The following is a 24328-nucleotide window of genomic DNA, read 5'->3' as shown; positions in this document are numbered from 1 at the left end:
TTCCTGCAAAGGTGGCTAGCAAATGGGCAAGAATGCCTTGACAGCCTTGTCTCTGCCCCACTAATACATCAGGCAGTGCACCGGAACCATTGCAGAGAGGGGAAATTATCTGTGCCAGTAAAAGGGCAGGCACAAACTCTATCCTCCCTGGATCAAAAGAGATGGTGACTCTCAGCATCATAGTTTCAGCTGGTCAAAAAGATGTATTTTATTTCTTGAAAAGATTTTTTTAAAAGTAGTCAAAAATTTCCACAGAATTTTTCAGGTTTTCATAGATAGTCTGAAAACTGGTTTACATTGTCAAAAACTAAAATTGGTTTTTAGAGTTATTTTTTCCTGATTAAAACCCCCCAAATGTTGATAAAAACAGAAATTCTCTCATGAAAATTTCTGTTTTTTTGTCAACCAGCCTATTTTCATAGAAAAAAGTTAAGACAAAATGCTGACCGGCTCTATGTTGACAATCTAATTTCTGCTTTGCTTCTGTGAGAGCATAGTTATATGTGCCCTTTGCTCAGGCTGGGTTATAGGGATATCATCCATTCTTAAGGATAACCAGACTTTGATCTGACTATGTAATAAGTCTCACTTAAAACTTGCAAATCAAATATACTGTATTCCTGGCTCTGACACAGTCCATCTCATACGAGCATCCAGCTAGTCATCAGTGCAATTTCGTGGTGACTTAAAACATGCCAATCATTCTACCCTTGAGCAGAGAGGCAAAGGTACGGTCTGTAGCAAGCTATCTTGCTGAGAGATTAAATTAATGACAGACATTCTTAACACACTGAGCACAGAGGTTTCCGGTGTGCCATTTCTTGGCCTAAATTCATGGCTGGCCCAGGTGCAAGTAAACAACCCAGTTGCTGAGCTACTGCACAACCTTCCTTTATGAAATATTTGTTCCAAATGATAGATTTTCAACTTTAATAATTAAATCACCCAGCAGCCTTGACAAGCTCTGTACTTAGAAACTTGAGCTGCTTCCATCACAATATGGGGATTTCTTTTAATATATAAAAACAAGGCACTGTCAACAGCGATTTACATTTGTTCCCCGCCGTGACAGTTCTGCTAATGTTTATAAGCTCTCAGAACAAGAGATGGAAATTCTACTCCTGTCATTTTCTCATTTCAGATATGATTGAATAATCACCCAAGATTAAGTGAGTCAAGTGGAAGTAATTAGGAGGGAATAAGGGCCAGATTCCTCAATTTTCAATTTCATTGTATTTGAGTCTAAAAGCAGAGGCATTATGTTAGTTTGATGCATGACATATTTCCAAAGAAAACTACTAAGAATCAAAGACCTTTTGTTTTGCATTTCTCTAACCAATGTGTTTTATCTGGGTTGTGCGTGTTTCTGCATAACATTGGTAGGTTCTTCTTCTTGTTCAACAGGAATCAGATGCCACAAAAGAGTCTTGGCCATGAGAAAAGTAGTTTAAGATTTTTAAAATAGGATTAGATTTTCCCAAACCATTTTAAATAGGATCATACTAACTTCAAAACCCTGCCTGGTATTCAATATTACTGTAGCATTTTAACATCAGTGCTTCTTCACAAAGACTGGGCCTCTCTCACCACAAAAACTTACCAGCTTAATAATTTATATCCAAGAAGTTTCAACCTAATTATTCTGAAAGCAACTTGTATGGGCTGTATGTACACTTGTGTGCATAACAGAAGATCTCCACATATAGGGTCAAGTATCAATAACAAACGTGGCCACTTGTCTTTGGCACTTGTCAGATCTACTGTGGCTGCTGTGTCTTAAATGGCAAAATAAAACTGAATATCCATATTTTTAATGGGGGGAATTCTTTACACTAAAATGTCATAGCATTATAAAACTATTTTTCTATGTATAGATATAAAGTGAGTTGCATAATTTATGAATCAATAAAAACAGCCCCAGCTGACAAGGACTGAGTAAGGCTTAGTGGTGGTCAAGTATGCCTGTCGCTGTCTGCCTGGAAGATGGTCGTGATGGAAGTGGAGTATGATCCTCTATCTTTGCCTCCGCACATTTTCTGAATTTGTCTAGGAGAGTATCCGGAAGTTAATATTTGCCTGCAATAGTGCAGAGCCAAATCTCATCCCTGCTAGTCTAATGGCACTGATAGACAACTGGAAAAATAAATATTAAATATGAAGCCAAAGCTATGTAAGAGTGTTTATTCATGCTATATGTTTGCATGGTAGATCACATGCTGCTCATACAGATCGACTTCATCAAGGTCTAATGCTCCCATGCACAGGACTAAAATCAAGCTGACAGTGGAAATTCTGCAAGTTTGTACTTCCCAAGCTTTCTCCTAATTCCTTCACTCAGAAGTAACAGAGAGCTGGGAAACAATATAGAAGGAAAGGGTCTCTGTTGTGATGCTCTTCGCCTCTGTTTAATCACCTGAGATCTGTGCAGCTTTAACAGATAAATATACGCACTGTTTTAAACAGCTTTTGTCGTCTGTTCTAATTAAAACACTTGACCAGTAAACAGAATGGAACTTAACAAATAAGACTAGTCTATCATCCACTGAGAATAGCATTATATTTCAATATAAAAATAAAATAAAAAACACCTTATATTTACTACTCTCCCCCAATAACTGATACTGAAGACCAGGACATGTTGCATGCTAAGATAAAATATAATTCATTTTTGTGATCTTTCCTAAATCAAAAAACACCCTAGATACTTCTTGGACTTTTGTATTAAAGATAAACCTAAAAAATAAAAACATCTGGTACCTGTGCACTAAGTTATCATTGGCTACTAGAAGATTTTTTTTTAAGGTAACAAAATACTTTGGTTTTGGAATAGTTTTGCAAGATAAGAAACATTGCTTTCTCAAGACTAAAGAATGTTGGAAGGAGAAAGACTGAACTGAATTCTACTATTACTGTGTATATAAAACACCGCTTTCTTATAGATCAATATATTCTAAAACTGTCATTGAGGAACTCACATTCTTTCTTGTCAGAAAATGGTATAGAAGCAAGAACACCATTTAAAGGAAGAAATTTCAGCTGGAACAGAGACTGTGGAAAATCAGAAAATAACACCAAAGCTTTTCTTTTTGAGAAGTCAATTAGAAATCCAGTGAGATCTGTCTTAATAAACCATTTACTGGATCAACCAAAATTGCTTGCTCAACAGTGGTTGTCGTCTAATAAAGGTTGATCAGAATTCTACTACATAGGCTTGGGGATCCTTTGGGGTAGTCTTGTAAGACAGGAGATTATCTATTAAAGGTGGTCTCTTCTGTAACTTTCACTGTATTATAGAAGCTCACATTTTCATAAAGGAAGATTTCTTCCCTCTGCAGTCTAGTCATAGACATGAAAACTAAGAGAGAGACACACACAGACACACACAGCTTCTTACAGAGGTCATCTCTGATAGTTAAACCCATTCATATTGCCACCATCTTATGTAAAACACTGCCTACAATACGTACAATCCCTCCCATTCAAGCTGCTTTTCTTTGCGATTCAAAAAAGTTCCTGGTCTTTGTTCTCAGTGACCAGCAATCTAGCAGTGGAGCCCATGCCATTTTAAAAAATCACCTTGTACTATTCTGTGTCAGATTGACTTGGAAATATATATAGCTACTGCATGTTATTGTCTAGCAGCTAGTTTCTCTGGATAAATGCAACCTGACAAAGAGCCCAGTTATGCTGAATAATTGCTCTCCTCCTTTGAAAAGAGATGTGCTTGGCAGATCTCTCTTTTCATGTGAGTGGAGTATCTTCTAAGTAGAGTAATGAACAAGTGCTACATCCATCAGAGGTCCATTGAGAGTGAACCCATCTTTTTTCCTTTGTTATCTGCAAAAAGTTGGTATGAAAATCTATATACAAAATAAAGAATGTTCTTAGTAACAGAAACACAGACAGGGTCAAACCAAAACCCAGATCTAATCACCTCTAAACTTTGGGAAATGTCATGGCCAGATCCAATTTTTGCAGCGTCCCCTCTTTCTAGATTGATCTGAACCAAAACCCCTGTATCTGAATCCTCATTCCCCAGCTTTGGGAGGTTTGCACTGGGATCTAAATTTGATGTTTGGGCCAATTTCTAATAGTAAATAGTTTAATTTTTTAAAGATTATTTTGATGTGTCATTGGAGCGGGACAAAACCTGGCAGTTTTGTTTAGGAGAGGGGTCCCCTGAACCTTTTTTTTAGATTTTGGGTTCATGGGTTTGTAACTCTGTGAAACATGTGGGTAATATATGTATTCATTTTAAGAATTATATATATATATATATATCTGTGGGTTTGGTGGTTATTGTATTGCTGGCTAGTATGTAACAAAGGGTTAAATCACTCTTAGGTAGCTGTGGCCTTGAGGAATCCAAAGACAATTGTCACAATGGCTGTAGACAGAGCCAGATTGTTAGCACTCAAATGGACAGTAGAGGTGTTAAAGGTCTTTGAAGCTCACCTCCATTAATGTGGAATCAGGATCTGGTTGAATCCCAGGATATGAGTGGGGACAGGAAGGGGGGAAGGTTTCAGCTGGAAACTTCGGGGGAACCAGGGCAGCAAGTCTTTAACAAAAGACTTGGAAACTGTGTTAAAGAGCAGCCTGATGAAATGAGGCAGTCTGCAGAGAAGCAGACTGTAACATAGCCCCTGATGCTGGGGCACCACAGATAACTGGGAGGGCCACCTAAACTTTCAAGGAATGGTTTCAAAGCTTAGCTAAGACAATAAGAATATAGGCTGCTGTTGTTTTAAGACTTTTGTCTCTGATGTTTCTATGGATAAACAATACTTTGCTTTGAACAAGTTGTTCTCTGTTACTGCACTTCCATATTGGTTATAGGCAAGGCTACAATTTAGTCCGGGGTATTTTTTGTAAAAGTCATGGACAGGTCACGGGCAATAAACAAACTCACAGCTCAACCTACAACACAGCCAAACCCCCTGAGTCTTACTGAAATTGGAAATCAGTCTGGGGACTCTCAAACAGGGCCAGCTTTGCCCAAAATGTCACAAGCCTCAGTGAAGCTGTCCCAAGTTTTGGGTATCTAAGAAAAAACATTAAGCCTCTACGCTCCCTTTATTCAAATTGCTCCTGAAAACTCACTACTTCCATGAAGCCTAAAGTGAGTCGATTATATTCTTTATCTATAATTATCTTAATCATCGTTACTTTACATACATTAAAAAAACAGAAACCCATAGATGTGCACATCCTTGAGGAGGCTCAAAGCAGGTGAAACTCAGTCTGTTATCTAAAAGTGCAGTTCTAGTCTGAAAAATGATTAAGTAAAATGGTACCTTCTCACTCAACAGAGCTGGTTGATGTGTGTATTCAGTCAGGTCTGCTTTCTTTAAGGACAAAAATATATTTCATTTTTAATTCCTGTTAGCCTGTATAGCCAACACAATTAAGCAAGTGAGAGCTGAATTATATTCGTCAATAGAATTGTTTACTTAGTTCCAATCAGTTACACTTTTGTAAAACCAGTGAAGGCAAAAGGACTGCACAGGTAACACCAAGGACCTAATGTGGCCTGCAGAACCTTTATCACTCATAATCTGTGAGATTGTATATGGCACTAACACAGAAGGGATCGTCAGGTTCTATAGCTCATGGACACAGGATTTCAGTGGGAAGAGTTTGATATCTGCTTATATATTTTATACCCCCAGTTGCTGAACTATTTACTGACAAGTATTTGCGATAGCGTCATAGGAATATGCATAAAAGTAGCAGGAAACAATCTCATATAAATCCTGAAGGGAGAGGTGAAAGGCATGAATGAAAAGGGCCATAGTTTGATAACAAAGGTGGAATACCGGCATAACAAACCTTGCTGCACTTAGGGATGTTTCAGCTGTGTTTTGAGTCATTTTCTTTGTTTTTTGGCCATGTGACAATGTATTTATTTCTTCAAGTATGATGCTAGCTCTTCCTCCTTGAGCATGTACGACTACTCCATATCACCAAAGCTTATACCAGCACAAGGGAAAGCTCAGGACTGAAAGCAGGGATGGAAAAATGTAGTAGGAAGCAGTCTTTCTGTAAATATTAATGTCATGGTGCTTTGCTAATCTCCTGATTATAACAACTGCAGCAACCCCAACAGCAAGATGAAAAATGCAGGTTGCTTTATTTTCTGTTTCCTAGAGATCAGAAGAGTCCTCTATACACCAGCATTAAAATACCACCCCCATCTTGGAGCCTTCTCAGTGGGCATACCAAGTACATTCCATGGTTTCTCAAGTCACAGCAACTGCTGCAATGATGTAACAACAACAACAAATGGGGGTGTCAGCCAGAGCTAGCCCTCGAATCACTTTCAAAGTATGTTTTGTTGTTTTTCATTGGCCAAGCTCAAAAGAACTGGTCACTCGTAGTCTCAAAAGTTTTACAACAAATTGTGTGATTAAATTCCTTAAACACTTCTGCCCATTACTAATCCTTTTCTCGCCAATGTCCCTTTCAGGAAAAATTGCTGCACTCCATGGTGCCTGATTTATATTTCATTTTGAGAACAGGAAGTAAAGAGATTAAAGTTGAGGATTAAAACACTTACTCTTTACTGCATTTTTTGTGCAGAATAGTTTCTTAGTTGCTATGGGCACTGCTCACTGACCCTTACCCTCTGAATGCACTTCTGTTTGCATTAATGACATATTTTAAATGGACTCCATAGAAAACAAGTGGGGGGAAAATATCCTTAAATTCATCTGCTCTCACAGCAAGAAAATAGATTCCTCCCCCCTCCCCCCTTTACTCAATTCTCTCCTTTTTGCAGTATTAACAGTGAAATCTGAACTAAGAGTTTGAACAAGAGCAACTTAAAACTGAAAGACAGACTCAGAATTATACAGGGCTGGTACTTTAGGAGCCGGAGAAAAGCTGTTTGCCCTGCTTCTGAACACCCGCCTTGTTATGAACAGTTTCTCCAGATACATGTAGGCTAATAATCTACAACATTGCTGTTTGCTGTCACTAACACAACACACTAATAACTGCTGAATATCAATAGAATAAAGTTTCAGCCCTTCATGGCTCCTGCTTCTCTTGGCAATCATTCTGAATGACAGAGAGAGGGGAAAAAGAGTGAGTTTATTTGCTTCATTTGTAAGGCATTCAGCAAAAAGGCACTAACATTGTTTCCACAGGGAAAGAGATCCTTTTAAAATACTGGGGAAAGGATTAAAAAGACTAAGGCAAGAGAATGAAAAAACTAACTCGAAACAATTCTGTAGAATGAAATCTGAAACAAAGATTTCAGCAAAAGAAAAACCCTGGACATCGTGCTCTATCTATGCTCTCCACTAAACCCAAACATTGGCATAAAACTCCATTTACTCAAAGTCTATGCAAACAAACAGGTAACTTCAGCTGTACTGGGGTGAAATCAACATATATTCATAAAAGTTAAACAGAGAATTTGGCCCGACCGTAAAACAGTGTAAACAATGAACAATCAAGATGACATCACACAGCATTATATGCTGCCCATATTTATAAAACCGGATCTGTATTATTTGTGGGAGAAGGATGTATTTGTCAAATCATCCCATAGCGGACTTTAAAAGTAAACTATCTGTCAAGCCTTTTTAGATGTTGTTAATTATAGGCTGGAACTAGGGATGCGGGGTATGCTGCAGACTCTTGGCTTGAAGTGGGTTCCATTATATGCAGGGTTTAGTTTGGTTCAATGGCTCTCAGCACCCCCACTACAAACACTGTTCCAGCACCCCTGTTACAGGCTAATGTAGAACTATCATATGTCTTATAGTCTGAGAAAATATTGTTCAGTAAAGGAATGTCTTTTGGCTCCCCTATTTTTATTCTATCCATTTTGCTTGTTTTTTCATATTTTAAGACAGACAGCCTTATATATTTGAGTAAGTCAGACATAAAGGCAACCTGCTAGGGGATACAGAGCTTATCAGGATGGCCAAGATCCAGAGGAGTAACAGTGATCCAGATTCTTTCCTGAAGGTGAAATTGACCTATGGTGCACAAATTAGGCACTGCATCACTTATAGCATTTGTACTAGGAATGCATTGTGGGGGAATAGGGTTGGCTGTTGGATGATGTAGCTAGCAAGTGTATCTTTGCAAAATCTAGGAGCTACAGAAGGGGTCTCTCTACCCAATGCCAGCACAGACTGGCAAGGAGGGCAACGGTTGGAATTAGCCAGGGAGTGGCCACATAATCCATGTTGATGAGGCTCTTGTGGCCCCAACACATAAGGATTGTGGAAGGGTTGTGGCTAGTATTTCAGCCCACATGAATAGCAGACACAGGTAGGCTGGAGTGCAGCCCATGTGTCTTGATCTCAGGGTTGGAAGGGTGAATTTCACCTCCCCTGCCCTTCACCTGCATAGAGCCTAGATACTTGGACTTTATGCAGGGTATTAGTCAAAGTGAATTGCCTCAAATCCTAGTGACAGTGGGCCAAATTCAGAAGTGATGTGAATGGCTGTATAAGAGATCCCTTTTCACTCGCTGAGGCTATGTACACCTGCTTTACCGATCTGTAGCGAAGTCTGAATTGGGGTAATTTATTCAACAAGGAACTGGAACACCATGTAGAAAGGTGTGAGTCAGTCGCTCCTACCCCACTTTAACTTAAACATTCCTACCCCACACAAGCCAGGGGAATTACACATGTATAAACACAGTGTAAGTGAGAGGGGAAATAGGGCCCCAAACCTCCATAGCCTTAATATTTTCCTTCCAGATATTCTGAGTCACACCAGTCCATCTCTGCTACCTCTGTTCTTCATTGTCATCTGCAGTATTTATCCAATCACTCTAGACTTCCTGCAGATCTGAAGGAAGTTGCCTTTTCTGATTATACAATTATCAGCCATATTGAAAAATGCTACTGATCCCTGAGCCACTACATTTCAGTCTTGTTTATCTGCTTCCTGTTTGTTCTCAGGCTCCCTTAAAACACTGTTCACATCTCAGAGCACTAATTTCACAAAGAACTCAATCTCAACAACCTGGATATTTAAAAAAAGCACTTAATTCAGATTTACCAACATCAAGCTAAGCTTGTTTACTCCCCAATAAAAATCAAGGTAGAAGCTTAGAGGAGACAAGGAAACGATGAACCCAACTAGAATAGATGAAAAAATGGAAAACATTTTTTAGTGAAAAACTTTGAAGTCATATTCATTCTGCAGATTTTGAAAAGGAACAGTTTTTCATGTACGTGACATTTTTATCATACATTTTCATTGTAAATATTTGATTTAGAAAATGTTCATTTTCAAAGTTTTTATTTTTCATTTCCCTCCACATTTTTCAGTTTTCTTGTTCTTCCTCCCTTTGTTACAATTTGCCACTGAAAAAATAGTAAACCAAGAAAGACTAAATTTTTCATTTTCCAGTTTTGTTAAAAAATTTGAAAAAAATTAAAAACTAAAATTTTAATATGGAAATATGTATTTTTGAACAAGACCATTCTTTCAATGACAAAAAATTTCATTTGAAAAATTTCCAACCAGTTCTAGCCTGAGCTACCATTCAAAGAACTAAAATGCATCTGAGAGTCAGTTCAGGAAATCCTGCTTTGAGTACAGCCAAAACTTTCTCCTTCAGGTTTTTTTAAACACCAGAGAAAAGATTGAGCAAGTGCTCTTCTCCCTCCCCACCTCATTTACTTCCACAATTTGACAGAGCCAATGAGAGAAACTCAGAAAGCCTCCTGATGGACTTCATGGGAACAATAGCGTATGAAGTGCTTTTTTTTCCTGGGCTGTTTGTTTTATGAGCTCACTGAGAGCAGCTGTGCAAAGCCCTAGTTTTCACTTTGCCAATTCTGGTACTAAAAAGGGAGATTTTTCAGGAAAAACTGAACTATGTTTGTAGCAAACTTGGCAAATGTTTGTATATTCAGTCCTTCCCCAGACCCAACCGCTATGACAAATAAGATGTTCTACCTCCCTAGCATCCTAATAGTGACATTTGGGAGACCTCTGACTCTTTGGTGAAATAAAATGTCAGGTGTTTTGCGACATCCATCAGACTAATATACAAATCCAATAAACTAATTCCAAGTAACTTCTAAAAACATTTGAACAATTTTTTGAAGTGTCATGTATCAGACACTGACTGTATGGAGTCAGTGGAGAAGCAACAAATAGCCTTAAAATAAAGAAAGAAGGGATAGCAAACGCATAGGGCAACTGTTGTGGGAGAGACACAAGAATGTATACCAGATAAATAAATAGCTGCCCAACCGTATCACTGTTTCATTGAGGTTCACATTCTGCACTAGTGACACTGTTGTTCTAATCTTTAGCTGCTCAGCTGAATGACATTGTATATAACGGTGGAGTACCCAGAGCAGCAAAGGTGGTAGTCTTTCAAACCTGCATTTACTAATATTACAGAACCAGTCAAGATGGTAAGTTACCTGGCAGAACGAATCCAGGTTTGGTTTCTTTAAGAGCAATTTGAACAAGCTAAAATGATGCAGAAACAGTTCCATAAGAGAGAGTCCTATTTAGTATCAGTGCAATGAAGCAGTCAATGTCTCAAAGAGTGCCTTATAATGAATCTCAACTAGAACGTCTAATGTTAAAAATAGTAAAGTTTGCAAATAAGGAACTATTAAAAGATGTGGTGTCTATATAAATAGCTAAGGACTAGAACAATGGTTCCCAAACTTGTTCCGCTGCTTGTGCAGAGAAAGCCCCTGGCGGGCCAGGCTGGTTTGTGTACCTGCCACGTCCACAGGTTCGGCCGATTGCGGCTCCCAGTGGCTGTGGTTCACTCCTCCAGGTCAATGGGAGCTGCTGGAAGTGACGCAGGCTGAGGGACGTACTGGACACCGCTTCCAGCAGCTGCCATTGGCCTGGAGCAGCAAACCGCAGCCACTGGGAGCCGCAATTGGCCAAACCTGTGGATGCGGCAGGTACACAAACCGGCCCGGCCCGCTGGGGCTTTCCCTGCACAAGCGGAAGAACAAGTTTGGGAACCATTGGACTAGATGTTTGATCAAGATAAATAAGACAGTATTAGGTCTAACTCGGCTCTCACTTTTCACTTCAGGGCTCTCACTTGTGGATTTATGAACCCCAAGAGAGGTTCTAAAGTCATCTTAGGTGGTCTTGTTTACTTTAACTATTTAAATGACTACCAGGCCTGTTTTACTGATATCACAACATAGGCCAACTTAACCTCATTTTATTTGTTTCTCTCTTTAACAATCTTTCAATATTTTTTGCAGAAATATGTTACATCACTGTCTTAGCTAAATAAAAGTGTCATGAATAATATTTGTCCATCAGTGTAATTATAAATACATTGGACACTGTAATTAAAAGTACAGCAACTGCAGGAAATGAAGTTTATATCTTGGAATTATAAGACTGACATTGTCAACTAGGCTATCTTGTCCCTGCTTAATATTTATGGGAATTTAGAGGTACTATTTTGGCCACTGGAGGGCTCCAATAGGTTTTCCTTAACGTAACAGAAATATATTTAAAAAGACTAAAAAAAAAATCCACTTTGAAGTTGAAAGTGGATTTCTTGGTTCATGCCATGATCTACACATAGACAAAAAATTGAAGAAACCCAGACTCCATTTACTGCATGGGTTGCTTTTTTTTTTTAAAAAAAAAAGTGGGAACAATAAAAATGAACAAGAATTATCATACATTTTACAAATATACTTTCCTTAAGAAGGGCCCCTGGTGAAATAGTGTATCGTATCTCAGAGTATGTCTGTATGAAAAGGATAAAGTCCTTATGTTTGTACAGGACTGTAGTTCAGCTTCCCCATCAAATTTGTCTTATAAAGAAGTAATGATGATATTCATTTTCTAACTTGGCTTTGACTCAATGCTGGGTCAACAGAATGAGCTGAGGATTTTGTTACTGATTTAGTTTTGTCATTTCCCATATAGTAACTTCAGTACAGGAGTCTAATAAAAGGGCTATAGAATGGTCATGCTCAAGCACATCATCATCAATTAAACAGATGTAAGAAATTTCTGTGCAGAACCTTCCTTTGAAAATGTTAAGCTTACTGACTGCAAAAAAACCAACAACAACAAAAAAACCTTACTCATGTTGAGTAGTACCTCACTTCTTTTGTAATCTCACTGGCTTCAGGGAACTAATAGAGGACTACTCAATATGAGCAAGGGTATCAGCATCAGGCCCTTAGTCATAAATTTCAGACAGGATTTTCCCAGAATAAGGACTGCAGGATTTGGTCCGTAGACATTAGAGGGATTTACCTCTACCTAATATAGATGAATGGATATAAAAATTATCAGATGCATCAGTTCATACTTTTCAGACTGCAGTGTAATAGAACAATGTCATAATCTAGAAATGGTTGCCAGATTTCATGAAATGTAAGGTAAAAACAAATATTATGAGGATTATCTGTGGCAAATATCCTGCACCTTCTATCCTCCTACTTTTCTACCTCCCATTTTTTCCTATTTGTCTATATTTGCATGAATCCTCCTCCTACTCATTACATATTTGTCAGAAGAAAGGAAATAACAATTACAGTAATTGTTTCTTCCTTCTACCTAGGGTTGCCAACTTTCTACTTGCGCAAAATCCAACACCCTTGCTCCTTCCCTGCCCCAAGCCTCCTCTGAGGCCCCGCCCCGCCTCACCCCTTTTCCGAGGACCCGGTCCTGCTCTCTCTATCCTCCCTCCTTCTGTAGCTCACTCTTTGCACCCTCACTCACTCACTCATTTTCACCAGACTGGTTCAGGGAGGTGTGGAAGGGGGTGCAGGCTCTGGGGTGGGGCCAGGGATGAGGGGTTTGGAGTATGGGAGGGGCCTCTGGGCTGAGGCAGGGGTGTGGGGTGTGGGAGAGGGTACGGACTCTGGGCTGGGGGTGTGGGTTCCGGGGTGGGGACATAAATGAGGGGTTCATGATGTGGGAGGGGGCTCCAGGCTGGGGCAGGGGGTTGGTGTGCAGGGAGGAGGGGAGGGCTCTGGCTGGTGGTGCAGGCTCTGGGATGGGGCTGGGGATGAGGGGTTTGGGGTGTAGGAGGGTGCTCTGGGCTGGGACCGAGGGGTTTGGCAGGTGAGGGGGGGATCAGGGCTGGGGCAGGGGGTTGGAGTGATGGGGGGTGCAGGTTTTGGCTGGGGCTGTGGCCTCTGGGGTGGGGCTGGGGATGAGGGGTTTGGGGTGTAGGAGGGTGCTCTGGGCTGGGACTGAGGGGTTTGGCGGTGGGAGGGGGATCAGGACTGGGGCAGGGTGTTGGGACATCAAGCAGCTCCCAGAAGCAGCAGCATGTTCCCCTCTGGCTCCTATGCGGAGGCGCAGCCAGGTGGCTCTGTGGCGTGCTGTCCCATCCACAGGTGCTGCCCCTTCCGCTTCCATTAGCCATGGTTCCTGGCCAATGGGAGCTGAAGAGACAGTGCTTGGGGTGGGGGCAGCATGTGGAGCCCCGTGGCTGCTCCTATGCATAGGAGCTGGAGGAGGGACATGTCACTGCTCTGAGAGCCTCATGGAGCCATGGCAAGCAGGGAGCCTGCCTTAGCCCCACTATGCCGCTGACCGGACTTTTAATGGTGCTGACTGGAGCCACCAGTGTTCCTTTTCAACCAGGTGTTCCGGTCAAAAAACAGATACCTGGCAACCCTACTTCTACCCTCAAATGCAGTATTTTCTCTGCAAAAGTCACACAGTCCTGAGGTCTAGACTGGGCAATATTCAGTCCTAGGCGAGTGACAGCCTTTCTTTACATAAAAATCTGTTACTTCATGACACGGCAGGGCTAGAAACTGGAGCTTCATTCCTTTGGGATGGAGGGATTCCCAACTTCTCAACAGAAAGCATAACACTTGCTTCTGGCCCTGGAATGGCCCGAAGTATTGGATATTGAAGCTGGGACATATTTATGTATAGAAAGCAGATATTATGTCATTTTTGGAGCTTTCACCTTTAAAAGGCCAGATTCTCATCATTTGTGTAGGTACACTGAAGTCAAGATGCCACAGGATTGTTATATAATCATGAATGGGAGACAAAATGATCCATGTGACTCTGTATCAATGTTATCCATACTACAAAATGATTAGTGAAAACATTAAATGTGAAACATTTAGTTGCTTTAGCATATATATTTCTGAAGAAATAGTTCAGATACAGAATGTGTATGGGGACAGAGGAAGGGTAAAGGTAAGGAAGGAGAGAAAAGAAAAGAGAAAAGCAGAGTCTATTAAAGAGACAGAAACAAAGATACTGGGACCAATTTTATCATAGCATATGCACCCCAACCTCCCATTACAGTTTATATGAGTTTTGGTTGCATATCTTTAAAAAATAATCACGCCTAGTGAAAGTGGGAGATAGAATGAGAAGGGACATGGAAAGCGAGAACAGGAGAAAAGGAATAAAAATGGAATGGGGGAAGGAAAAAGCAAGAAAACAGATTGTAAAATTACTTTTTTGTTTATTCATATTAAATTAATTTTTGTTAATCCATTTAGAACTATTCAAATTGCTGAATTAGATCAGGCCCAAGATCCATCCAGTCCTATGCTGTCTGCAACAGTGGCTCGGATCAGATACTTCAGAGGAATGTGCGAGAAACCCCAAGGGACCAGTTATGGAATAACCAAGGTTCTTTCTAATCTCATTACTATGACATTTACTTCTATCCTGAAGCATGAGGATTTATATCCTTTATAAATCTGGGGATTTTAAAAATTTTTAATGAATGTACTGTGAATACACTCATCATCCACATAAATATCTGTTTTTTTGAAACCTGCTAAGCTCTTGGCCTCTATGGTATCTTGTGGTAATAAGTTCCATAAGGTAATTGCACAATGTGTAAAAAAGTGTTTTAAAATTTGTTGTCTTTCAGATTCACTACACTGAATTATTGCATTTCCCTGGCATAAAAGAAAGTGTTTAAAGGAGGGGATAACACGGAAGTGAGGATGTCTTACAGTTGATTATACGTCAGAGGCATTATAAGCCAGTATTCAACCCTCTCCCAATCTGAGCACTATCTGTACTTCCATATTGCTGATTTCCATAGGCCATGCTTAGGGATAGTTGCACCAACTGTTTTTAGGGAGATGGACTCCAACCATGGAGGCTGCATTTTTAATTTTGTTTAAAGATACTCTTATGTGTTGTTTTTATCTCCAATTAAACTATGTAGAAAGAAAATATCTTTGTGTTGTTGTTGTATACAGTTTTCTATGCATCACTGAAAGTCATGAAAGACTTTTTAAATAGAAAGTGGTCTGAATTGCATTTTAGACTTCTTTGATCAGATATTTGATATTTCTGGCTTTGAATTCACTCTCTGTTCTGATTCCCCTCTTCCCCCCACCCACCCCCTTTCTGATGTCATGTGGGGAATTTCTTAGAAATTTCACAAGGTGAAAAACTAGATGTAGCTAAACTTTTGGGTTTTATTTTCAATATTGTATTTAAAAATAAAATACAAACTCTTGCTCAGATTTGTTGAACTGCATACATTATACATAGTTTTGCCACTGACTTCAGTAGGTCAGGAATTCATTCCCTTAATAGGAAAGACTTAAATTTACATCGATAGGGGTTTTGCCTGAAAAAGAACTGCAGAATCAGGCACTTTGCCTTGCACAATAGAGCACAAAATCACATCAGCGAAAAGTTATGACATGATAAATAGATAATCTATTTTGATTCTCACTGCAACATCTCTCCGGTCTATGTTACACAGCAAAGGGAGGGGCAAGGAGCTTTGAGGATGGATTATGAAAAGTTGTGTGGAAGAATCAGTGTAGCTTCAGACTGACCTGGGGAGTACAGTAGTTTATTTCAGAGCATCTCCATTGCCACAAATACATGTTCCCTGCTATTTAAAATCTGTGTAACATCAAGAACATATTTTAGTGTACAATCTTGGATAGCTAGCAACTTAAGGCACCAAAATAATGTCATTTAGTGTGTAGGGGGAGGTTAAAATGAGGATTAGAGGCAGTCAGGCAAGATATATTAAATGAATCTATGACTAACAGGGTGTGACAGCAAAGGGTTTCATTCTTTTCAACAGAATAGTTCCCTAGGGCTGGAACTATTACTCCACTGTGCCTTTATCACCTTGGAATTTTTATGGTTATTTTTGATGAATTCACATTTTTTGTAAAGGCTTTTTTGACATTAAGCCAATTTTCATTTTTAATTAAAGTCATAAATAATCTTAATTCTGCCTTAAAAGGTTTATTGTTTCTTACTTTTTATTATTATTATTTTTACTGCCAGGAAATATTTCAAATACCAAAGCATGATGCGACTTAGCAATTATAAGTTCTCAAAGGTCCAGTAACTACGCTGTACCTTGTAAATATTATACACTGCAACCTCAGTGCACATTTTTAAACATTTGGCTTGATTGATGCCACATTTCTTCCTTTGTTTTTTTGCTGAGTTGACTTATTTCCACTTTCACATATTAACCTATCTCAGATAAATAAATCCTTATCAAATGGACTGGATGAAAAACTAAACAACTTTAAGTGTAATTCTAAAAAAAAATGACCACGTGCGGAGTTAAAAGGGCCAGCTTTAAACTGTTCTAACAGAAGAATGGAAAATGAAGAAAAACATATGGGAAATGTCATCCTAAGAATAGTACCCCTCATACTCCTGCAATTTGACACAATTATGTACAGAGCATACCATATTATTTTACATTCAATTATGTAATGTTACCTAAGAGTTTAATACCCTCTGTTCAGATACATTATCCAAGTTTTATTTAATGTGTCATAGGTAAATTTGACAGAACATTCAGGCATGTCAATGTTAGGGTTAGGGTTAGGGTTAGGGTTAGGGTTAGGGCCTCCCATGCTGACACAAGGCAGTAAGTGGGGGGCATATAACACCCCTTTGCTCCTCTCCAGGGGCTATGTGCCCTATGGTTCACAGTGCAGCCAGGAGAACAGTTTGCACAGGACCACCACCAGCCCTCCTCCACACATGGGCAAGGAGAGGGCAGATAGGGGTGGGTCAAGGTGCCAGCCAGCACAGTAATGACCACTAGGAGATTACTTTTCCCCTGACACAAGGGGGAATTAGGAAGTAAACTATAATTCCCAACAATTAAAATTCATTCCCTGGTCTCTGGGAGCAGCACAGATACATGCTCAGGGCAAACAGTTAAATCACAATCTAGCCCTACATTTTGCAGTTTGTAAGACTATGCTTTAGTGTTTCAGACACTGTATAAACAAAAATTGTTACCATTCAAATCAAGGGCAATCCATGCTGTCACCCATGTTAAATATAACCCCTTCTGTACGGGTTATGACTCTAGGGTTTTAACCCTCTCTATATTATTCTAAGACCATGTCTACACTTATTGGGGATCAACGCTGCTGCAATTGATGCAGTGGGGGTAGATTTACAGGGTCTAGTAAAGACCCTCTAAATCGACCGCAGAGCACTCTCTGGTTGACTCCGGTACTCCACTGGAACAAAAGGAGTAATGTAAGTTGACGGGAGACAGTCTCCTGTCGACACAGTGCAGTGTAGACACTGCAGTAAATCAACCAAAGCTATGTTGACTCCAGCTATGTTATTCATGTAGCTGGAGTAGTGTAACTTACCCCGGTAGTGCAGACAAGGCCACCTCCATCCTCATCAGTTTTTTAAATGAAAGCATTGCACTTATCCTCATTGGTCTAAAACAGTATAATATGGTTTATAGTAAAAATGGGCTTGAGATGTGGGGAAAAAATCAGATCATGTCCTCGGCTAACTTTTTTTCCCATGGGACTGAGAAACCTGGGACTCAGCATTGTGGAATACCTTGATGTTTGAAAATGGTTTGACCTACCATCCTTCAATCCTCAACATACATCTATTTATCTCAGATTGGCAGCGTAAACTGGATGTTGCATCACAATATACTTACGTGGTGAAAGAATTTTACAAATAAATCTCCCTTCTCAAAATTATTTTTCCATATACTGAGTTACATATATTCATTATGATTAATCATTATACCAACAGATGATAATCTCTGCTGGACTTCTAGTAAAACAATCAGCTTTATTGAGTCAAAACTGAAAGTATCATCTATGCACACACTGGATTTACCACTTATCATGGATGGTTTCATTAATCAAGCAGTCCCAGACCAGGGCTTTACAGTTTCACAAGTTCTGGTACTTAAGATGTCTCAATACTTCTAGTGTTACAACATTACCTTCACTATATAATTCCTATGCAGAATGATCCTCTGGGAAAGTTACCTTTTTCCTGGCCTGTTGGTCTTTGGAAGAATGTGCCTTTACATGCTTTCTCAGGGAGCTTGGGTCTGTGTATCGCTTAGTACATCCTGGAATCTGACATGCATAAGGTTTCTAAAACAAAAACAAACCAAAAAAGCACACAGAAAAATCGGTTAAACCACAGATTATTTTAACTGGGGAAAATCCATTGCTATTGATTGGCTACACAGAACAGTACCACAGGTAGAATGCCCAGTAGTTTAATGGCATGGTATAAGAGGAAAGAAAGGAAGCTTTGCAAGCAAGAGAAAGTAAATGAATCTTTAAATGCCTATTTTAAATTTTACCATGCCATATTTCCTTTTACCTCATCATTCTTTTTATCATTATGAATGAGTATCTCCGGTAGTACTTACAATTATGTCACCCTCACAGCAATCTTTGACTTAGTCAGAAATTACATTCTTTAGTAAGTCAGGTAAAGAAACTGCAGTAAAGTCCTGGACAGACTGCTTAAGAGTTATAGAGGAAACCTGCTTCAGAAAGACAGAGAATAAGAGAAAAGATTAGTCTACTACATGACAAAGAGAGGAAACAACAACAAAGCAACCTTTAAACACTACAGTTCTAAAACACTTAAGGCAATAAAAAGGAATATGCAAAGAATATGTATTTTTATGTAAAAGACAGGACAATTTTTTTCATCTCTTAATTGCCAATCACAAATATACAATATTGCCAACATATACAATCCTGGAACATCCATATAAGTTGTTTTTAGATTCACTAAAAGTCACATCTACTTGCTCTAACTTGCCTGTTCTCTGACACCCTTTGAGGTATTTCCAGAATTGTAGTTGCACTATAATATGTAAATATTAGAATTGGTGCAACTATTATTGCAAACAATTACTTGATATATTTAACTCTTTACTTTGTTCACAGAATATATGCAAACAGATCACATTTTTTATGCATTCTGTTCACTATTCATTATTTGAAATTTGCTATTTAAGTTGTGCGACTGGTCAGCTAAGTCACATGCTATTATTTCTGTTTCCTGATGGTATGCCCTTTATAAACTCTGTCTGCTTCTGCTTAAAACTAAATTTTATTTTGTTGTAAAACAAATGTTGTTTATTAAATAAATCTTGGCTAAAACCCCATAATTCAAAAACAATATTTTGGCTGCATAACATTTTATTTTATTTTTTGCTAATAGAGTTTTGCCCTTAACTTCTTGATGTGTACTCTCAATCTTAATTTTGCCTTAGTAAAACTTTTATCTAGTGATAACTATATGTTATTATTGATGTTTGTGATTATTGGAGTCTTGAGAATTGTGGAAGAGGGGGGAAATTTACTCCCTCAACCATGGGCAGGTTGTGCGGCTGCAGCTTAGCTCCTTCTAACTACCTATCTGGCTTATATATGCATATTTACCACTTTAAGGTGACACATTTATTCTGTTTATTATCTTGAAGCACTATGTTTTAGATATTTTTTTTCTACGCAGCATTTTAACTGGCTTTGGGAAATTACAGGCTCTTTGCAGTGAAAAAAAATCCATTTCTGCTGAGAAGAATGGTTCCCTCCCACAGAAAGCATTTCAGAGTAAAAGCTACTTTAAAACGGATCTCTCCAGCCATTCTCCCTCCTGCAACTATTGAACTGATGCAGGAAGGCCTAAAACTGTCCGTTCACTAAATGAGAAACTTTTTTGTTTTGTGGTTTTGTAAAATTTAATCTAGCTGAATGTTCTGCTTTCTGGTAATGTTCTCAGCAGCCTCTGATTGCACATTCATTATATGTTGTGACATGGAATAACTTCTTATCTACAGAACCTCCAATACCACATAATGAATACATATGTGTCTTAAAATAGAGCAGAACTTGATAGTAACCATTAAGGGCCAGTTTCAAAACCCAATGGAGCCAATGGAAAGATTCCTGTTGACTATACTAGGCTTTGAATCAGGCCCTAAGTCAACTGTTTATAACATTCCATTTTTAAAAAAGTAGCATGCCACGTTTGCATTGATCACTAATCTACTAGTAATAAGAGTTAAGAGCCCAAATAAGGCTCGTCTTGCCCAAGTGAACAGTCCTACTGACGTTAATGAAGTAGTGTGACTAAAACAGACAGGTCTTCGCCCTTAATGTATTCTGTATTTTGGGATATATTCTTGTGGAAGATACATTTTGATTTTCCAGAATCTTGCTCCTATCTGAATGGGTTTTCTTATGCACTGTGGTATCTCTGTAGGCAAAGGCTAATACGTTCATCATCAGACCATTCTGTTATGGCCCAGGCATTTATGCCTTAATTCCAACTTCAAATTGTACTGACTGGAGATAGCCCTGATCCAAAACTTCACACCTGGAAATCTCCAAACTTCAGAATCAAACCTGGATCCAAATTCCACAGTGGTCCATTATCCTGTTTCCAAACACTCCAGAATTTTGTGGTATTCAAAATCTGGATCCAAATCTGAATTTTGTAACCTTGGCCCATCTCCACTACTTACCTTTATATACTTCAGTCAGTAACCAGAGCCTCCTCAGAACATATAGGCAGGGCCAGCTCCAGGCACCAGCTAAGGAAGCAGTCAACACAAAGGGGAGGCACTCCATCCGCTATTGAGACGGCACGTCCGGGTCTTTGGCGGGAATTTGGTGGCGGGTCCGTCAGTCCCTCTCTTCCTCTTTGAGCTGCCATCAAAGTGCCGCCGAAAAGGAGGAGAGGGAGTGAAGGACCCGCTGCCGAACTGGTGCAGAAGAATGGAGCGGCGCGACTGAGCTGCCACCGAAGTGCTGCCGATCACCTTTTTTTTTCCTTCCCTGCCGCTTGGGGTGGCAGAAAACCTGGAGAAGACCCTGCATATAGGCCAGCACCAGACTGTGTTTCTGTCACAGTCAGTCCCAGTGTTATTACAAGCAAAGGACATGGGGAAAACTGAACACAACTTGGTAACTCTCCTGACTGAGACTATGTCAGGGATGGCCAAATTTACTGACCCTCTGAGCCACATACGACAATCTTCAGAAGTTTGAGACCCAGAGCACACTTGCAAGGGGCCAGGGCTTGGGACTTCAGCCCCACTCCTGCCAAGCATCGGCAGATGCGCCCCACAGGGCTGAAGCCCCAAGACTCTCCTTCCCACTGGGCAGAAGCTCCTACCTCCCTCCCCCGACCCAGTATGGTAGGCGGAGAATGGAGAGAGGGTGTGGGGGGTTGCAAGCTGCACTTTAATGGTAAAAGAGCTGCATGTTGCTCACAAGCCACAGTTTGGCCACCCCTGGACTATGTCATCTCTGCCACAGCTCAAACTCTATTAACCGACATCTCTTCCTATCCTCCCATCTCCAATTATATACAGCAGTGGTCCCTTAATGCACCCGTGTCCTGGCCCCCGGGAGAGCACTCACCGGCATTTCGGCGGGGACGCCTCTCGATGCTGCTGCTTGTCACCAACAAGTGACGTCATCGAGAGTCGTCACTCCCGAATTTCGGCGGGGACGCCTCTCGATGACGTTGCTTGTCGACGGCAAGTGGCGTCATCGAGAGGCATTGCCGCCAAATTTCGGTGGCATTTCAGCGGGTGCTCCACCGCCGCAGTGGTCCTTCGGCTGGCGCCCGCCAGCCAAAAAGGTTGGGGACCACTGATATACAGTATTTGATGCAATCAGCTAAGAGAAAAAGGATTTAACAGGTTAACAAGAAATCAAATTTGAGTTCTTTTATTTCTTACAGTGTCCAAGTGTGTCCTCTGATGCTTGGCTCGATCGCTGGAGTTACTGAATGCTTTCTGACAGCCTGGATGCTGACAAAGGTAGGGCTTTTCTCCTGTGTGGCTTCGTAAATGAATCTTGAGATTTTCTAGTCTGGAAAAGGCCTTCTTGCAGCCCTCAAACTGTATAAAGACAAGATTTTTTTTTAAAAAAAAGAAACCCACATTTGAATGCCTTCATCTTTTAAAATCCAAGTGTAATTTTTACTTTGTAATTTAAAAATATTCAGTCACTAAATTAAGCATTTGTCTCAAAATGTACTGAGAGGGATTTCCCAAAGCACTCAGCACTGACCTATCTTCTTCCACTGAAGTCAATGGAATTTTTTCCATAGACTTCAATGGGAACAGAGTAAGGCCAACACTAAGCACTTCTGAAAATCCTGTCCCACTGTTTTGTTTTTTCTCGTAGAGATGGGTCTGAACCAAACTTCCGAGCTGAACACCCTCAAATTTTGAGATCGTTCATGTCTATACTTCACAGCTCTGGCCATTTCATTTCTGCTTACATTAGTGACTAAGATGAGTCTTTACCTCTATTTAGACAATATACCTCTGGGAAACAGAGATGGAATTTCTCTCTTATAACTTGTCTACATGGCATGGCAGTGTGACTAAAGAGGTGTAATTTCTAATGTACACCAGCATGTTGTGCACTAACTGGACCATGTAGATCCCGCTGATGTGAACTAAAAGTTTCCTAGTGCTCATTAACATAGTACTGTTTGTTAGTAGGCTAGTTAGTGCACAACATATTGATGTGCTTTAGAAATCACATCCTTCTAGCACCCACTGCTATGCCGACAAGCCCTTAGGTACTTATATTACCCCTATGACTACTGTATCTGAGCAACTCACAATCTTTTAATGTATCTATTTTCATATCACACTGTGAAGTCAGAAACCACAATTATTCCCATTTTGCAGCTGAGGAACTGAGGCACAGACAGTGTAAGTGATTAACATAAGAATGCCCATACTGGGTCAGACCAAAGATTTGCTCAGGGTCACAAAGGAAGCACAGCAGGGAGTGAACCCCAGTTGCCCTCATTCTAGGTTAGCACCCTGACCACTGGACCATCTTTCCTCACAGTTTTGTTCCAGCTTACATATCATCAACAGAACTGAATAACCAAAAAAACCTCTCCAAAACAAAAAAATTCATACTACCCACACCCTGGGAAACCCTAACCTCCACTGCCTTGCTAGTGTTTTTGTATTAAAAAAATAAAATCTAAGCTATAATCATCATGCAAATATTATATTACCTTTCTATTACAGGTTTTTGTATAAGGTACTAAAAATAAAGAGTTCATCATTAGACTCCATCAAAACAGGATTTAATCTATATACTGTTCCTTTCCCTAATGAGCTACTTAATCTACTCAAAACAGAAGTGCATCTCCGAGTGCTAACACCAGTTCTTTCCTGATCAGGCTTCCACAGCATCTCTAATGTTAGGGAAACTAAAAACAAGGATTTCTGTGACATCAGGCATTTTTTATATATGTATTTCATTTCAATTAGACTCCATCAGTCAAGAGCAATTAATGCAATTAATCATAGCTGCTGTGTGTTTCATTGCACCGTATTAGAAGCTGTCTCCCGAATTACATGCTAGTTTGCTGTTCTTGTACATTTGCAAAGATAAAAATGCACTAGCATAAATGTCAAGCATGTATAATACTGCAGATATAATGAACTATTTCCAGAGTTCCTCTTACTAATTCATTTCACCTAGTCTATGAACAATAACTAGAATAGGGGCAACTTTTAACTTACTCTGGAGTTCCATAAATAACATTTGTTCTATTTTATTTACTGTATGAATGCTTGCAAAAGTAGAGACAGATGAAACATCAAAATGACTGATCATAATTTGCATTGGTTTGTAATTAATTAGAACTAAAGTGAGAAAAATAGGGATCTCAACTTTTAATTCTTGGAATAATGAGTAAAGGATCAGAAAAAATTCCACAGAATGAAGAAGCGTATGGAAAGGATGGAGAACGAGGTGAATCTCTGGGCCTTGCTTCACAATTTTTTTTTTAAACCGTAGAAAAGAAAAAATGGACTACATATTGCCCAGGCAAATTTAGGAGATGGGACAAGATATACAACTCTGATTTTTAAATGCTACAGTATAAGAAGAGGCATACTCATTAGGGATGCGTGAGCCAACCCAGACCTTCACCTTAAACTCAAACACAATGTAATTTTTTTTCAGATTCAGAGAAATTCAGAAATCTTTCCAAACCATGCAGTTTTCATTTTCACCCATGCCTTTGCTTCCTTGATTTACAGAACCAGAGATGCTAG

The 24328-nt window shown here is 39.6% G+C and overlaps 1 protein-coding gene across 2 annotated transcripts in view; it reads right to left on the bottom strand.

Annotated features, from left to right (window-relative positions):
- GLIS3 (GLIS family zinc finger 3) overlaps positions 1–24328 on the bottom strand; it is a 323632-nt gene that overhangs the window by 73204 nt on the left and 226100 nt on the right. For both annotated transcript variants that reach the window (XM_045020847.1, XM_045020848.1), the window contains exons 7-8: positions 21971–22132; positions 18240–18350 (exon numbers count right to left, since the gene is read on the bottom strand). In XM_045020847.1, coding sequence (XP_044876782.1) covers positions 18240–18350; positions 21971–22132 — 273 coding nt within the window. The remainder of the gene's footprint in view (positions 1–18239; positions 18351–21970; positions 22133–24328) is intronic.

Source organism: Mauremys mutica, chromosome 6, assembly GCF_020497125.1.
Source record: "Mauremys mutica isolate MM-2020 ecotype Southern chromosome 6, ASM2049712v1, whole genome shotgun sequence".
NCBI lineage: Eukaryota > Metazoa > Chordata > Testudines > Geoemydidae > Mauremys > Mauremys mutica.
Note: the sequence above shows the minus strand (reverse complement) of the source record. Positions and strands in the feature narration are given on the sequence as shown.